Source organism: Megascapheus bottae, chromosome 36, assembly GCF_031878675.1.
Source record: "Megascapheus bottae isolate mThoBot1 chromosome 36, mThoBot2.hap1, whole genome shotgun sequence".
Lineage (NCBI taxonomy): Eukaryota > Metazoa > Chordata > Mammalia > Rodentia > Geomyidae > Megascapheus > Megascapheus bottae.
In genome coordinates, this window is record NC_143544.1 from 5841887 (window position 1) to 5858631 (window position 16745).

Genomic DNA, 16745 nt, shown 5'->3' on the forward strand with positions numbered 1-16745 from the left:
TCAAACCAAGATCCTCCCATCTCCAGAGTAGGTGTGAAGGCATGAGCCACCAGCACCTGGCAGACTGTATTTTGGTATGGTAAAAAGGAGCTGCCACCAAAATGCCACAGATCTCCATAGTTTAGCTCCTTCACACCAACCAAGACACTGGTTCCAGCTGCTGGCTTCTAAACTGGAATACCTGGAGAAGGGCGACTACTGGCTGAGGGCAGACCAGGACACCACAGGACCCTTGAGGGGCAGGCAGCCTGGCAAACAAGGTCCCCAAAACACTGATATTTAGACTAAGGAGGCGAGTACAGAGAAAGAGGCAGCAGTCAGACAGACACCAAATCTCTTTTATTGGGTGGGGAGTGGGCCTCTGGGGCATGCCTGGGCCTCACTGCACAGCTTGCTCATTGGCGCTGCCTCCGGAATCCTGAGGCTTCATCACATCTGGAAGCTCTGGAGGGCTGGAAAAGGGCTCGATGCGCAGGGCCTCAAAGGCTTCATCTGTTGGGAAGGGTAGCTGGAGTTGGTTCCCTGCCTCTTGATCCACGCTCCTGTCCACTTGCTTCAAAGGGAAATGTCTTCAGCCCTGACTCCCTACCTCAGGTAGGCTGGCCTAAATGTTTAAATGTCTCTCACTCCTTCAGTTCCTCTACTCTTCGCCCCAATCAATTGGCTATCTGCGGGGCTTGCATCCTCATTTATATGCAGTTCCTGGGCTTGGCCTTAGGGCCTGGGTGCTATCCCTAAGCTGTTTTTTTGCTCAGGATTTTATTTTAGCCTCAGGGGCACTCAAAACCTTTTCTGAGTAGTCTATTGGAGATAAGATTTTTCTGACTGCCAGGGCTGGCTTCAAACTTCCAATCTCAGCCTCCTGAGTAGCTAAGATTACAGGCCCTACCCTTGAGCCACAACCCAACTTCCCATTTTCTACAGGTTAATTGGACATAGTCTCTGGTCCTTTTGTGCCCAGGCTAGCTTTGAACCTCAGATCTCAGCCTCCAGAGTAGCTAGGATTACAGCCACTGTCACCCCACCTGGAATTCTTTTTTTTTTAGTGGCTTATCAGTAAGCCAGCCAGTGGCCATAATGCTTCATTCTACCTTCTTTGTCTAAAAGCCACTGTCACTATTTACCCAGAATGTTTTGTTTTTGCTTTCATATTTCTACAAAGCAGTAAGCAAGTAAAAAACCTTCCAAAGGTTTCCTTCTCATTAGACAGAATGGAATCTTAACTTCCTGCCCTTGTTGACCATGCTTGATGCTAATCTGAGCTGTGGAAGTTTAGTTTAACCCCCTCCCCAAAATCCCTGCCAGCTTGCCAGTAGTTTCTGTACCTCAACTTACCTGGCATCACACCTCAGGAACACTTGGCACAAGAAACTTATCTGCTTTCCACACTTGGAACAGTGGTTGCAGTTCCCACCCTTGTTCCAGTGAGGAAAAAAATGAACTTTTACCATGTTCCCTCCTACCTTACAGACTCTTCGCCAGCCTCAAATTACACCTGGGACATTTTCTTGTGTGTCTGTGGGTGTCCCTGTCCTGGGTTTGAACTCAGGACCCGAGTACTGTCCCTGAGTGCTCAAGGCTAGATCTGTACCTCTTTGAGCCTAAGCTCCATCTTTGGCCTTTCTGGTGATTAGGTGGAGATTTATGACTTTTCTGCATGGGGTGGTTTTGAACCGCCTTTCTCAGATCTAAGCTTCCTGAGTTGATTGGATTTACAGGCAGGAGCCACAGCCTTAAGTATGAGCTCTTAGAACATTTTCTTAATGAACTTTAACTATAGGAAATCTAAACAGTGAAATTACAGGTCTATGCTTCTATTCCCAGAGGCAAAGAACAACTCCAACCCCCCCCCTCCCTTTTTATTGGGAAGAAAGCCACTTTTCAAGTTTCTAAGGCTTGGGCAGGATGGATTAAATCACAAGCTTTGTTGGATCTGATCCTGAAAGTTAGTGCCCCAGGTAACCACCAGACCACTTCAGGTTCTTTATGTTATCTAAAATGGGCACAGTCCCAGTCTCAAGAAATGCACTGCACAGACCTTGCCATGCAGTCTGGCTTTAGAATCCTACCTTAGCCAGCCCCAGGATATTGCCTTGGCATCCTCATCTTCTAAAAGCAAACTGACCTTGTACACAGGGCTGGCCAGAGCCATTGGGATTAGGCAGGACCGGGAAGTAACATGTATAGTGCAGGATCAAGCCCAGAAGTGTTAATGAATCTGAGCTGATAGTGGGGCGGTATCTTAAAACACTTATCAGACCACATCCCATCCAGCTCAACCCTTACCTGCCCGGAAGGCGAGGCCCACTGTGGCAGGGGCCTGTGGCCGTGCTGTCTGGCTGGTGAAGCCACACTCGCCCAGCGTTTTCCCATCGTCAAGAAGCTGGTCATCCTGAGGAGAAAAACTTGAATTTGGAAGGGGTCCCAGAGGGATATATCCCACAGGCTTCTAAGCCAACAACTTACATAGTCAGGGAAGACAGGCATCCCCAAAGTATGGCCCATCACAACTCCTGAGTAAGTAAAATACAGATTCCAGCACTACACCCAAGGATTTTCAAATCAAAACCACACAGAGGAGATATGTTTACCATCTCTCCAAGCAAATCTAATTTGGAGCCTCTAGCCTCGTTTGAATAGTGAAAAGTTGATAACTATATCACCTTAAACAATGTCTCATACCCCAGGCCCGCCCTGAGCTTGAGATCCTCCTGCCTCAGCCTCAAGCATCAAGATTCTACTGCACAGGCCATCGTGCCTGTCCAAGTCTCCAGAAACTTAAAATAGGAATTCCTGAGTTCCCAACTCTGCCAGGTTTCCGTGAATTAGGGAGGCACCGAAAGCACTTATGCATAGGGCAGGACTCCTGGGGCCCGGTACCAGGGAATCCTGGCCGATCTCGGCGAGGAAAGCCCTTCACACACTCGAGAAGGGAAAGGTCCGCTCCCAAGTTCCCAGCCAGAACGCCATCAGCTCACTTGGGTGATCTCACGCTTCTGGAAACCGTAAACAAGCGTGGACGCGCTTAATTCCCCGACGAGGGCCCCAACTCGCTGCCATCCTCCCTAAAACCCGCAGTGGGTTTGAAAGGAAACGGGCAGGTAACAACACAGGTGTCGCTCCCCGGAGCGCCCGCGGGCCTGACCTATCTAGACACACAGTCTCTCCCTTGGCATCGACCGGCTCCCAGCCCGGGCAGCGTGATCGCGACGGGACCGAGCATTCAAGGCGACACGGAGCGGGCTCTGCCATGACCTCCGGCTGGCTGAGACCCCCGCGCCTAGCCGCGGTCGGCGTGTATCCTCCCGGGCAGGGTCGAGCCGGGGGAGCCGGCGGGGCGCGGCGCGGCCGTCCGGGCGGGCTCTTCGGGGCGATCGGGGACCCCCGCCGCTCCCCCCGCTGCATGCCCACGCGCACAACCGACGCCCCCGCGTGCCACACCTTGTAGAGCCGCTGCTCGTCCGGTGGCCGCTTGAGGATGCCTTCGACGATGCGCTTCAGCTCGAACACCGTGCTCGACTCCTTGGCGTCCGTGAAGATGGTGGTCTTGTGGCGCCGGATCATGAGGAACACATCCTGGGGGGCAGCAGGCGGCGTCAGCGCCCGGCCGCCGGCCCCCCCGCGCGGCCCACCGCCCCCGCCGCCCCCCGGCCCGGCCGGGCCGCCCCTCCCCCCGCGCCCGCTCACCATCCCGGCGGCTGCTTCTGGCTCGACGCGCCGGCGCGGCCTCGCTCCGCCCCTTTACCAGCATCCCGCGCGCGGCCCGGCATGCCCTGCGCGCAGCCCCGCCCACCGGCGGCGCCACCATTTTAGGTAATCCGGAAGTGGCTCGCGCGGTGCCGGGTGGAGCAGCCATCTTGTTGCCGGGGCGACTAGGAAGTAGGGCGGTGGGCGCGGGTGCGGACGGGCCGCGGGCGCCGGGGGGCGGGGCGCGGGAGGCGCCGGGCGCACCCTCGCCGCGGGCTCTCGGGGCCCCGGGACGCGGACGCCGAGCGGGGGCCGGGGGGCGGGGGGAGCGCGTGCGGCTCGAGAGACGCCGGTGGCCATCTTGGGAAGGCGTGGGGTGGAAACTGCAATCGGTCAACAGGCAGAGGGCCAGCCTCGGACCTTCGACCCCGGAAGGGAACGCGGCCGCCCCTGCCCGCTCACAGCCGCCGGCGGCGTGGGGACCCCGCCCGAGCCGGGTGCCAGGGCGCTCGCAGGGCACCGCCGCCCCGCGGGGTTCGCCGACCGCCAGCTCGGTGGATCCGTGGCTCGAGGGAGGCACTCTACCCCCGAGCGCAGAGTCGGGGCCGTGCGGGCCCGAGTCGGGCCCCAGCGCTGCAGGCCCCCCCGCAGCAGGCTCGAGGGGGAAGGCTAGGTAGGGCACGAAATGCTGCTGTGGCTTTACTTGTCTATTTATTTGTGGGTCGTGGGGTTTGGGCTCGGCCTGGGCGCTGTCCCTGAGCCCCGCAGCTCAAGGTGACCGCCCCACCCTGCAGCCAGGCCCCACTTCCCATTTTCTAGAGGTTAATTAGAGATAACGCGTCTCATGATGTTTAGTGCTGGGGTTGGCTTTGAACTTTGATCCTCAGATCTCGGCCTCCTAAGTAGCTAGGATTACAGGCATGAGCCCACCTTTGAGACACTTTGAACCAGCTTTTTTGGTGTGTCTGGTACTGAGGAATTGAACCCAAGGCTTCATGCATGCTAGGTGAGCACTCTGCCACTAGACTACACTCCCAGCCCCTATGCTTACTTTTTCTTACCACACTGAAATAAGTCCTTGCTAAAAATCTATCCTTTGTGAGACACCTTAAAAGTCACGTGAACAGATTACAAGTTCCATGATTTTGTGCATAAACTGAGAAGTTGAGGAATCTCTTAATGTCTGAGCCAGTGACAGGTATATAATTTTGGTCCTTCTGGCCACCGTAGTGGGTTCAAGGATTGTTAAATCCTAGGTTTTGTGACTAGTAAATTGGCTAGGCAAGTAGTCTGCCATTCCCCTGAGTTACCATCTGACATTTTATTTATTTATTTTTAATTTTATTTTTGCCAGTCCTGGGGCTTGAACTCAGGGCCCGAGCACTGTCCTTGGGCTTTCTCGAGGTTAGAGCTCTACTGCCACTGGAGCCACAGCACTATTTCCAGCTTTTTTCTATATGTGTGGTTCTGAGGAATCAAACCTGGGTCTTAATGCTTGCTAGGCAAGCATTCTTACCATTAGGCCAAACTCCCAACACCCTGACATTTTATTTTTTATTATTTATTTTGCCAGTCCTGGGGCTTGAACTCAGAGCCTGAGCACTGCCCTTGGGTTTTCTCAAAGATAGAGCTCTACCACTTGAGCCACACCACCACTTCTGGCTTTTTCTATGTAGGTGGTACTGAGGAACCCAGGTCTTCATGTATGCTAGGCAAGCATTCTACCACTAGACCAAACTCTTGTGCTCCCCTTTCCTCCCCCCATCTGACATTTTAAATCATGCCATGTGGGATGCACTGTCTCAAAATGTGTGCGCAGGGATGGGCCGGCCTGTACGGGTAATGTCAGTGTTTCCAGGGTGAACGTGTTTCTTCAGTGAACTTTCCTTAGTTCGGAGCTACACGGCTGAGGGAAAGATTGCCAGCATCTCCATACTTGCTGGAAGCAATAAACCTTTGTGCACTCTCCTCTCCTGGTTGTGTTTACGGCCTCCAGCTAGTGACTGACGACACAGTCTGGGCTCTTGATCTTGCTGTGCTGCAGCTTTGGGCAGTCAGCCTCATCCAGAAATTCTTCCTCCTAAGATGGGGAACGAGCGGTCTTGCCATGGTTAGCACTCAGTACCTGCTTCCAGAGCTATAACATGTTACTGGATTCCCCTTGAGCCTGTAATGTCTCTTTCCCATCCTATGACACCCTTCATCAGGGCTGGTTCTCCCCCCCAACTCGCCCCCCAACTCATAGCCTTTCAGGCCCACAGGAAAGGGTTTAAAGCTGTTAGCAGGCCAGTGAGTGAGACGTGACTGAGGGAGTGAGGGAGTTCAGCTTCAGCATGCCGTGTTCCCTGCCCCCAGGCTGGCCTTGCTGGCCGGATGGGACACAGCTTCCAAGACGGAGAAGAGCTACCACTGCCTGCAACTTGGGTAAGGACCGTGTGGGAGACCACACTATTGGGGTGGGAGGTAGTAGAGTTAAAGGGTCCTCACAACGGATCCTAGAAGCAGACAGCAGGGTATGAATCCTAGTCTACTGTCTAGACAACTGTGACTGGCCTCTCTGCCCACCCCATCATGTGGTTTACACTAAGGGTGGGTCTGACCAGGGGCACTGAGTGCTTCTCACCACTACCCTCCCCTGCCCTGCTCAGGTCTCAGAAGCCTCTTGTGCTAGGTTTTCTGGATGTGATCATGGCAGGCCCAAGGCCTCCGGCCTGGTCTCCTCTCTCTCTTTTTTTTTTTTTTTGTTTGCCAGTCCTGGGCCTTGAACTCAGGGCCTGAACACTGTCGTTGGGCTTTCTTAAGGCTAACACTCTACCACTTGAGCCTTAGCACCACTTCTGGCTTTTTTCTTTTTCTCTTTTTCTCTTTTGGTACTGGGTTTGATCTCAGGATCTGAGCACTGTCCTTGGTCTTTCTCAAGGCCACTTGAACCACAGCACCACTTCTGGGTTTTTTTTTCTATGTACATGGTACCGAGGAATTGAAGCACTCTACCACTAGGCCAAACTCCCAGCCCTCCATGAGACTATTATCTCCAATAACTACCAGAAAACTGGAGGTGGCGCTGTGGCTCAAAGTAGTAGAGCAATAGCATTGAGTTGAAGAGTTCTGGAACAGCATCCAGCTCCAGAATTTAAGCTCCACAACCAGGAAGGGGGTAGAGGGGGGAAAAGGGACATACACTAGCCATGAGCAAAATAAGCAAAGGGACAGTGCCCCGGTACAAACACAATACAACAAAGAAACAAGTGAGTGTTCTGGGCTCAGGGACAAGAGCATGGTGGAAGGAGGTAGGATGCCAGGTCCCAAGCAGGAAGAAGTGCGCGTGTGAGGGAGGGAGAGCGAGCCTGGGTGCAGGACCTAGTTCCTACCTGGGAGTGGACTGTGTCCACCACCAGCAGGACCCGTGGCTGGGCCTTCTGGGAGCTCTTGACCTGCCTGGACCTACCTAGGGAATGACCTGGCAGGTCTGCGGGTTCCTGAGTTTCCTCAGATGCGGAGGGGCGGCCGCTCCTCCCCCAGGACACCTGGACTCAGTGATGCAAAATCTATAGAAGTTTTTGTTTGAGATAGGGATTCACTTTGTCACCAGGCTAGCCTAGAATTCTCTCATCTTACCTCAGCCACCCAAGTGCTGGCTTTACAGGCATATGTCACCACCCCTGGCTCTATATTCACTTTTATGGCTTCATAATAAACCACCACGAAAGTAGTAGTTTGAAACAACACAAATTTATTAAACCACAACTCTGTGGATGAGATCCCAGGGGTAAGGAGAGGGGGAGGGGCTCAGGTTTCTTTTCTGGAGCTGGGAGTTTATCTGCAAGAGCCAACATGTTGGCAGAAATGGCTTTCTGGTCGTCAGAAGTCTGAGGGTACAGCCAGCCAGGCCCAGCTGCCAGGCCCTGGTGGCTTCCTGCAGGTCCTGGTCCTTCCACAGCCAATAGCAAAGGCTCCTTCTCCTGTCTCCATTCTGTGTGCCTTCCTCCAAGAAGTGAGGGGCACTCAGAGCAGATGAGCCACCAGCTGGGTTGACCATCTCTGAGTGTCCTGGCCTCATCCCAGGCTACGGGACCAGGGGGGGGGGGAAGTGTGAGCATCGGTGAGATGTTCAGGATTGCTGAGTAGATGGTGGTAGAGGCTCAGTGAAGCCCATGGAGTAGCGGACGCAGAGGATGGACGGCTGGGTGGCTTCTGAGCCTCAAATCGGAAGGGGTGGGCTATGTGTGGGTGTCTAGACAGGCCAGGAGGAGGAGGGCCACAGTGACGGGCCCCAGCCAGCAGAGCACCACTGGGCCATCACAGGCTGAGACGAGCCTGAATCCATGCGCTGTACTTGGCCACATTGGTATACACACCTGGTCGGTTGGGGAGGGCACAACCCTTACCCCAGCTCACCACACCCACCAAGACCCAGCGTCCAGATTGCACACAGGTCAGGGGTCCCCCAGAATCACCCTGCAGGAGGAAGGCAGGCTTAGGTACTCACGACCCCCCACCCCAATCTTCTAGGCAGCTCCCCAAACCTGACACTGGACATCTGATCTCCAGGCCTGGGTTTGGGGAGGTGAGGCGCTACCATGGGGAAGAGGAGGCGGGGGGACACACACCTGGCAGGCATCCTTGTGGCCCTGGAGGTAGCCAGCACACAGGTTGCCTGGCAGGACGACACGCTCGGCCTGGGGCACGCTAGTGCCCACGTGGTAGAGCTGGTCACAGGACCTGGAGTCCAGCAGCGGCACCCTGGCTCCCTGCAGAGGGCGCCAGTCTGGGAGCGGCACTAGGAGAAGGGGAGAGAGTGAGGAGGGGCCGAAGCCCACAGCAGTGTGTGTGCAGCAGAAGTGCTGTGGGCCCCTCTGCCAGGCAGAGGGCCAGGAGGGCCAGCTGTGAGAAGGTTGAGCCCTGGCCTGAGGCTGGGAAAGTGGATCCCCAGTCACAGGGAGTCAGCGGGGGCTTCCCCGTTGAGCCTCCTGCCTCAGTCTCACCTCCTGCTTGGAGGCTGCCCCAGCCAGTGACCCAGCAGGGTGCGCTGGGAGGTGGACGGGAGCCAGGCAGGGGCAGGCACACAGGCTGGACGTGGGCACTCAGGGCCACCGGGCGACGGAGCTTCAGCAGTGCCAGGTCGCCTCGGGCCTCATCCTCGGAGAAGTCCGGGGGCAGCAGCACCCGGCGTACGGGGGCCAAGATTGCATGGGGTGACGCGAAGCCCAGGCGTAGCGCCCCCAGACGCACGTGGTACTCAGAGGGAAGCACCCGTCTGCAGAAAGGAGTTGGGGCTACCATGTGGAGAGGGAAGGGGCCCGGCCACTCACCGCCAAGGCCTCCCCCATTCTTCCTTGGGCCTCGCTTTCCCTGCATGGGCTTGGGGGCGGGGGCTGACCTGGGGAAGCAGTGCGCCGCCGTTAGCACCCACTGGGGTGCAATGAGTGACCCCCCGCACACATGGACCCCATGGCGCTGGATGCTGGCCTGCCACGGCCACTCTCCTTCACGGGCATCCCGGCCCCCCACAATGCGATTGGACACTTGGGGTTGCCCACAGGCTGTGAGAGGACAAAGAGACAGCGAATGTGGGCCAGGGACAAGGCCTAGAAGGTGGGGGTGAGGAGACAGGCCGGGAGGGGCAGGCTGTGGGGCTCTCTTACCTGCAGATGTCTGTACCCTCACAGCCTCTGCTGGGATCAAGTGTCAAAAAACAAGCAAGGTCAGATGCTAGGAAGAGGTGGAGCAGACTGAGCCAGGGGCCAGCCTCTGAGCCATCTGTCAACTGATTTAAACCTGATTTAGGGTGGGACTTGGGCTCCTTCCAGGACCTCCGAGAGGAACTGACTCTGAATTAACTTAGGACTAGCTGTGCTTGTCATCCCAGCAGGCTGAGACCAGAGAAGCAAGATTCAAATCCAGCCTAGCAGGAAAGTTCCTAGGAGTGAGATCTCCAATCAACCACTGAAAAGCTGCAAGTGGAGCTGTGGCTAAAGTGGTGCAGAGCCTTGACTGCAGAAGCTCAGGGACAGGCCCTAAGTTCAAGCCCCAGGACCAACACAACATAAGAAAAATAAAAATAATGCACCACAGTGCTCAGGTTCAAGGTCCAGAGAGGGGTGAGGCCAGAGCCCAGCACCCCTGCCCTTGCCCCCACTCACCCAGCAACAGCAGGAACAGGACCCAGAGGCAGGGGGTCCCCTTCATTCTATCTTCAGGGGTGGCACTGCCCGGGGCGTGGACTCGGGTCTGAAGTTGGTAGGGAACAGAGAACAGCCCAGCCCTAGAGTTCGCCCCACTCTCCGAGTCTGTAGCTCTGTCTCTGTCACCCAGACTCTACGTCCTTACCCTGCCCAGGCCCAGGTGGGCATCTGTGGCCAGGTGTATCTGAGAATTGTCCTAGAATTTCATCATCCTGTCCTCCATTTCCATGACCCTTCACCTGCCCGTTCCTGCCCCATCCCGAGCAGCCCGAGGCCTGCGCTCACCGTCACCGCTGGATGCCCTCTCTGCGTACTGGGGACCAGGGGAGGACCTGGGGGGCTTAAAGGGCAGAGAAGCAGAGGCCCAGCCAGGGAATGATTAACACGGCTGAGGCGGGGCTGTGGCTTCCCCTAAGCAGCTGCAAACAAAGATGCTTTGAGCTGTACTTTGGAGGAGGCAGGAAAAGGACACCTGGAGCGGGTTAGGGAGGGGAGGCTGTGGCCAGCTGGGACCTCCGGAGGATCCTGGACAGGTCATCTCTGAACCTGATCCTACTTCCTGGCCCCCCGCTTGGGCACTGGGGCTTCTGAGCTCTATTGTTCAGTCTGATAATCCCAGCTCAGCTGGGAGCAGCCATCCTCCTCTGCATCCCCAGGCTCTAGAGCCTGCCCGCCCCCCCCCCGTCCCCCCCGCCCCCCGAGCCCACCCAGAGCTGAGACAGAAAGTGCGTGGCTCAAAACTGGCAGCACTTCCTGCCTGGGCATGGGCAGAAACTGCCTCCTTCTTGGGAGATGCTACACTTTCTGGCATGGGGTCGCCAAATCAGAGCAGTCCTGTGGTGGGAGGGCTGTGGGGCAGGGACAGGGAAGGAGTGGGGCCAGTGGGTCCCCTTCCAGGTCCTGCTCCAGTGCTGCCTGTCCATCACCACTCCTCCCTGCCTGGTCCTCAGAGCTCTGGCCATGCCATGTGACTGTAGGTATCTGACTTGTGGGGTTGGGTGGGGGACAGGTTTGCCCTTTTGCTATCTTAAGGCGCAGGGTCTGTGTCTGTGCCCTTGTCAGTGAGCTCAGGCTGAGCAGTTTGTTTGTTTGTTTGTTTTTGTGGGTCATGGGTCTTGAACTTGGCCTGGGCGCTGTCCCTGAGCTCATCAGCTCAAGGCTTCCCTGAGCTCTTCAGCTCAAGGCTATCACTGTACCCTTGAGCCAAGCCCCACTTCCCATTTTCTAGAGGTTAACTGGAGATAAGTGTCTCAGGTCCTTTTGTGCCAGGGCTGGCTTTGAATCTTGATCCTCAGATCTCAGCCTCCCGAGTAGCTAGGTTTACAGGCGTGAGCCACCGCCGTGATCTGCTCAGTTTTGTCTTCCCAGGCCCCATCCACCCTGAAGCCACAGCCATCCCTTTGGAAATTATCTCATATTGGAAGGACTCTAGGGTTTGAACCAAAACCAGGACCAGGTTTAGGTGCCCCAAGGACAGGATCAGGGTCAGGGCAAACCCAGGGCGGTTTTCAAGACAATGAGCTGACGACACTTCTTGAAAAATTAGCTTGTATGCTCATGTGCCTAATAGCGTTTATTAACAAAAGCAAAACAGAGCCCACCTCTGGCTCCGCGGGGCAGACCCACGCCTGGGAAATGTAGCTGCGCCTGATCCAGACCTGCACCTTCCAGGCTTGGGGGCTCAGGCCAACGTTCAGGGCCAGGGAGCCCAGGGAAGAATGAGGAGCAGCGGTGATGGTGAAGGCCTGGGCCTGGGCGCACTGCTGGGGGTCATGGTCTGGATCCAGTCAAAGTGCTGACTGACGTTGGTGTAGACGCCAGGCTTCTTGGGCCGACCACAGCCTAGGCCCCAGCTCACCACGCCCACCTGATACCACCGCCCATCCAGATCACAGACCAAGGGTCCTCCTGAGTCACCCTGGGGAGCAGCAGGGGTGAGGAGGGCAGGGGTGAGGGGGGGCGGGGGTGAGGAGGCAGGGGGGGGTGAGGGGGCGGGGGTGAGGGGGCAGGGGTGAGGCGGGCTGTGAAGAGGCAGCAGCAGAAGGGTAGCTGTGGAGCTGGGTTTGAATCCACTCCCCACCACAGAGGATGGAGCCTCAGCCTCTGCCTCTGCCCCTGGTGGCAGGGCAGACCCAGGAGGGGCGGGTAAAGGAGAGGGGGCAGGGGGCTCAGACCCCGGGGGGGGGAGGGGTTGGGGGAGAGGCACTCACTCTACAGGTGTCCACGCTGCCGTCCTCTGCGCCGGCGCAGATCATGTCCCCCTGGATGATGTCCAGTAGATTTAGCGAGATGTACAGGTCGTTACACCTGGAGTTGTTCAGGATGGTGACCTGCGCTTCCCGGAGGCGGTAGGGAGGCTGGAGTTCTGGGAGTGGGGCCGACACAACACAGCATTAGTCTCCCACCCCAGAAGGATGAGACACCCCCTCCAGCGGCGCTGTCTCTGGGGACCCCCTCACACAGTCACGACCCACAATGTCACAGAAGGACCACGAGTGGACAGGTGGGGAAGGTCCCAGCGCCAGGTAGTAAGGGGCTGGGGGGAGGGGGCTCCGGGACAGGGAGCTGGGGGTCCTTTCGCCTGAGATGGACGATATCAGGCAGGACAAAACTGAAAGTTGTACCAAGAAACAAGGAATCTTGGTGCAAATACTACTCAGCTAACCATAAAAGGTGGTAGGTAGCCTTGGATGGTTTTTTGTTGTTGTTGTTTTGTTTTTAGCAATACTGGGCATAATATGTGTGGGCCACCTTTCAATCTCCCAGCCCCAGTTTTTGAGACAGGATCTTGCTGGGTAGCAGAGGTTGGCCTCCAAATTTCCATCTTCCTGCCTCTGCCTTCTCAGTGCTGAGATTACGGTGTGTGTAGTGTTTGTTGGCCATTTGTTCTTTGTGTTGCTTCGTCTTATTCTATGTCCTCGGCATTTTCTGAACATGGGGTCTAGCTCTGGGTAAATGGAGAATGGAAAGCACTGAGTTGGCTGCTGCTGCGACCTGGATTAGTAGCTAATCAGCCTCTAATCTCTAACTGAGCTTGAGGAGATCTCATGTCCTGGACTAAACCTCTGAGCTTTTCAAAAACTCTTAAGCTTTTTTTTTTTTTTTTTTTTTTTTTAATTTTGGTAAAGGTACTGAGATTATGAAGCTCCAGCTTCAACCCAGAGCATTAAAAAGACAAAAAAGAAGGCCAGAAATTTGGCCTAATGGTACTATGCTTGCCCCATGACCCACAAAAAAAGAAAAGGCTAGAAGTAGTGCTGTGGGTTAAAGGGTAGCGCTCTAGCCTTGAGAAAGCCCAAGGACAGTACTCAGGCCCTGAGTTCAAGCCCAGGACTGGCAAAAAAAACAAAAACAAAAACACAAAGACACTTAAAACAACTGTACATTCACTGTAGTTCCCACAGTGTATAAGGGACCTAAATTATAATGGCTCTGGGTGCTGGTGGCTCACACCTATAATCCTAGCTACTCGAGAAGCTGAGAGTTCTGAGGATCAAGGTTTGAAGACAGCTAGGGTAGAATAAGCCTGTTAGACTCTTGTTATTGTGGGTTGCGGGACTTGAAATTGGGACCTAGGTGTTGTCCCTGAGCTCTTTAGCTCAAGGCTACTTCCCCACTATTGAGCCAAGCCCCATTTCCCATTTTCTAGAGGTTAATTGGAGATAAGAGTCTCAGGTCCTTTTGTGCCTGGGCTGGCTTTGAACCTTGATCCTCAGATCTCAGCCTCCTGAGTAGCTAGGATTACAGGTAAGAGCCATCACCTTGTCCCGCCTTCTAATGATTTTCTGGTGGTTAATTGGTGATAAAAGTATTTCACTGAGCTGGGATTTGGCCTAGTGGTACAGTGCTTGCCTAGCATGTACGAAGACCTGGGTTCGATTCCTTGGTACCACATACATAGAAAAAGCCAGAAGTGGTGCTGTGGCTCAAGTGGTAGAGCTCTAGCCCTGAGAAAGCCCAAGGACAGTGCTCAGGCCCTGAGTTCAAGCCCCAGGACTGCCAAAAAAAATGAGAGAGAGAGAAAAGAAAAAGAAAATCTCAGTGACTCTCCTGCCTGCACTGGCTTTGAAACACAATCCCCAGATTTCAGCCTCCTTAGTAGCTAGGATTGCAGCTATGACATAGCACCCAGCCCTGTGAGACTCTTATCTCTAGTAAGCAATAAAAAAGCCACAAAGGAAGGTCTAGCTGAGTTGGTAGAGCACGGTCCTGGACTACAGAAGGTAAGGATTACCACCTAGACCCTGGGTTTATGCCCAGTACTTGTACACACACAGTTTTTTTTTTTTTAAGGTTTTCTTGTTTTGTTTTTTGAAAAGAGGTGTTCAAAACAATGCATGCATCAAAACCTCTTAGTTCACAATGTTCAACAGGGAGAAGCCAGTCATGAATGGAGAAGAAATGAGGTCCAGAAACTGTGCTGTAAGTGGAACACTATTCCGACTGCATGGAGCTGCATGCGTGAGTGTGACACACACACGGGAGGAGAATCCGGAGCCGGGAGGTTCTCAGGGCTGCAGGGAGGGCCCGGAGGGGGGAGGGCTGCAGGGAGGGAGGGTCACCACACAGCCCGTGCTGCAGACGTGCTACAGCGTGGGTTTGTGGGGAGCAAGAGGACAGAAGCAGGCGAGGACAGGCTCCTGACCCAGGGGCTCAGCAGTGCCAGAGGCCAGGGAGGGGCTGCAGGGCCTGGCATGGCTGGCACTGGGGTAAGGACAAGGCTGTCCCCTCATCCCCACCCGCCTGTGCCCAGCCTCACTCTGGTCCTCTCGGAGCCAGCCCCAGCCGGTCACCCAGCAGTCAGGCCGGTGCTGGAACACGGAGGAAGAGGAGGGGACGCAGACGGGCTGGATGTTCTTGTTGTAGGGGACGGGCGAGGCCAGCTGCACCAGCGCGATGTCGTGGAGCTTCTTGTGTGCGTGGGGATTCACCACGATCTTCTTCACCCTGTACCGGTTGGAGTAGGCCCTCAGGTTCCACACAGATGGTTGGGAAGTTAGTTCCCCAAGCTGGACGGTCCACGTATTTGGATCAAGGGACCTGATGGGAGGAGGCGCAGTCAGGGCCTGGCAGGAGGGCGGCCTCTGGGCTCCTGCCCTGCCCCTGCCTCAGGTGCCACAGCAGGCAGGACTTGTCCAGGGCTTGCTGGTTCTGGGCACACCAGCACCAAGAGTCTGCAGAACCCAGACAGGACACAGCCCATGCCCTGAGCGGGGCCTGGGTCTGCAGGAAGGGGGCTGTCTGCAGGGGTCTTGTCACCTGGTAGAGTTGGCCTACTGTGGCGATTGAGCTCAGTCTTCTGGGGACCCCCAACAGCCTGAGCAACAGTGGGCACTGGGGGCGGGGGGATGGCATAAGAAAGCAGCTCTGCAGAACTGCACAGGGCTGGCTGTGACCAAGCCACCTCCACCCCACTCGTGGACTAAACAAAGCACTTCTAGTATAGCCTTCTAGAAGAGTAGGATGGCCCACACCTATAATGCTAGCTACTCAAGAGGCTGAGATCTGAGGGTTGCAGTTTGAAGACATCCCCAGGCACAAACAATGACCAGACTTATCTCTAATTAACCACACACACGCACACGCACACATGCACACATGCACACGCACACACACACAGAGCCAAAAGTGGCACTGTGGCTCAACGGTAGAGTGCTAGCCGTGAGCAAAGGACGCTTGGGGGCAGTGCGGAGGCCCCGCGTTCAAGCCCCAGGACGGGAACAGCCTGCACACAGAGGAGAATGGGAATTCCACGCGCGCCCAGGTGAGTGTGTGTCTGGAGGAGCGGGAGGGGGAATGGAGGTGCCAGGCCCCCCGCGCCCCTCACTTCCTGACGCAGTGGGCGGCCGTGAGCACCCACTGGCGGTTCAGCAGGCTCCCCCCGCACTCGTGGGCTCTCTTCAGGCGCAGGCTGACCTGCCAGGGCCAGCGCCCCAGCGCCGCCTCCGCCCCGCCCACGATCAGCCGCCGCGCTTCCCGGTGGCCGCAGGGGCCTAGGACAGACCGACAGACACAGGGCGCGGACAGAGGGACAGGAGGCAGAGGCCCACTCCGGGGTGGGGCCTCACGCCGCCTGGGCACCCAGCACCCCGACGCCCCCGACCCTGGGCCCCCCCCGACCCCGGGACCTCCAACCCCCGGGGACCCCCAATCCTAGGGACCCCAGACCCAGGGACCCCCGACCCCCGATCCCCAACCCTGGGCCCCCCCTGACCCCGGGACCCCCGCCCCTGGGCCCCTCGCCCCCGGGCCCCCCGCCCCGGGCCCCGGCGGTTACTGGTGAGCAGCATGGCATCCATGGGACCTGCAGCGGAGGAGAGGACGGTGAGGCCCCCGCGCCGCCCCGCCACGCCGCGCCTGCTGGGCCTCCCCTGACGCCCCTCCCCTAACGCCCGTCCTGCTCACCAGGTCCCAGGGCTCCCGCCTGGCTCAGCAGCAGCCACAGCAGCAGCAGCAGCAGCAGCGATGGCGGCTTTGCCCCTCCCCGCGCCTCCATGGCCCAGGCTCCCGGGCCCGGCGCCCCCTCTGCGTCCCGCTGCGCCGGGCGGCGGGCGCCCCCTGCTGGACGGGCGGCGCGTGGCGAGGTCCGCGGGCGCCCCCTGCTGGAAGGGTGGCGTGTGGCGGGGGGGGGGGTCCGCGGGCGCCCCCTGCTGGACGGGTGGGTGGCGTTGGGGTCCGCGGGCGCCCCCTGCTGGACGGGTGGTGTGTGGCGGGGTCCCCGGGAGACCCTGCTGCACGGGAGGCGCATTTGGGGTGCTCAGAGGCCAGTGTGCCCCAGCGGTGACGCCCCTTGGAAGGGACTCCCTGGAGCTGGGTGCTGTTGAAGGGGAAATTTGCCAGGGGTCTCTGCCCGGCTCCGGGCCCCGAGCCCAA

General features: G+C 57.0%; 3 protein-coding genes across 3 annotated transcripts; all 3 read right to left on the reverse strand.

Annotated features, from left to right (window-relative positions):
- Positions 1 to 317: 317 nt before the first annotated feature.
- Positions 318 to 3775, reverse strand: Elob (elongin B). Its single transcript, XM_090324743.1, has 4 exons — positions 3688 to 3775; positions 3442 to 3576; positions 2287 to 2392; positions 318 to 492 (listed from the first exon to the last, which is right to left on the reverse strand). Exons 1-4 carry the CDS (start codon positions 3688 to 3690, stop codon positions 380 to 382), a joined length of 357 nt encoding a protein of 118 aa, XP_090180869.1. The 5' UTR covers positions 3691 to 3775; the 3' UTR covers positions 318 to 379.
- A 4211-nt stretch (positions 3776 to 7986) lies between these two features.
- Positions 7987 to 10130, reverse strand: Prss33 (serine protease 33). The gene is made up of 5 exons (XM_090324680.1): positions 10112 to 10130; positions 9068 to 9230; positions 8673 to 8944; positions 8298 to 8467; positions 7987 to 8145 (listed from the first exon to the last, which is right to left on the reverse strand). Exons 1-5 carry the CDS (start codon positions 10128 to 10130, stop codon positions 7987 to 7989), a joined length of 783 nt encoding a protein of 260 aa, XP_090180806.1.
- A 1278-nt stretch (positions 10131 to 11408) lies between these two features.
- On the reverse strand, positions 11409 to 16620 carry Prss41 (serine protease 41). The gene is made up of 6 exons (XM_090324681.1): positions 16278 to 16620; positions 16087 to 16176; positions 15700 to 15865; positions 14632 to 14912; positions 12083 to 12237; positions 11409 to 11790 (listed from the first exon to the last, which is right to left on the reverse strand). The coding sequence occupies exons 1-6, from the start codon at positions 16618 to 16620 to the stop codon at positions 11566 to 11568; spliced, it is 1260 nt and encodes a 419-aa protein (XP_090180807.1). The 3' UTR covers positions 11409 to 11565.
- Between the last annotated feature and the right edge of the window lie 125 nt (positions 16621 to 16745).

What these genes read in the sequence shown, in the direction of transcription:
- Prss41 (XM_090324681.1), bottom strand. Translation starts at nt 16,620, where the DNA reads ATGCGCCTCCCGTGCAGCAGGGTCTCCCGGGGACCCCGCCACACACCA. An exon ending in CCAGGGGCGGGGGTCCCGGG is followed by an intron (nt 15,866 to 16,086) that starts GTCAGGGGGGGC and finishes GGTCTGTCCTAG; the next exon opens with GCCCCTGCGGCCACCGGGAA. An exon ending in CTGGCTCCGAGAGGACCAGA is followed by an intron (nt 12,238 to 14,631) that starts GTGAGGCTGGGC and finishes CCCCACTCCCAG; the next exon opens with AACTCCAGCCTCCCTACCGC.
- Elob (XM_090324743.1), bottom strand. An exon ending in ACGAGCAGCGGCTCTACAAG is followed by an intron (nt 2,393 to 3,441) that starts GTGTGGCACGCG and finishes TTTTCTCCTCAG; the next exon opens with GATGACCAGCTTCTTGACGA. An exon ending in GGGCCTCGCCTTCCGGGCAG is followed by an intron (nt 493 to 2,286) that starts GTAAGGGTTGAG and finishes CCTTCCCAACAG; the next exon opens with ATGAAGCCTTTGAGGCCCTG.
- Prss33 (XM_090324680.1), bottom strand. An exon ending in GCGGCGCACTGCTTCCCCAG is followed by an intron (nt 8,945 to 9,067) that starts GTCAGCCCCCGC and finishes TCCTTTCTGCAG; the next exon opens with ACGGGTGCTTCCCTCTGAGT. An exon ending in GGGCAGCCTCCAAGCAGGAG is followed by an intron (nt 8,468 to 8,672) that starts GTGAGACTGAGG and finishes CCCTTCTCCTAG; the next exon opens with TGCCGCTCCCAGACTGGCGC.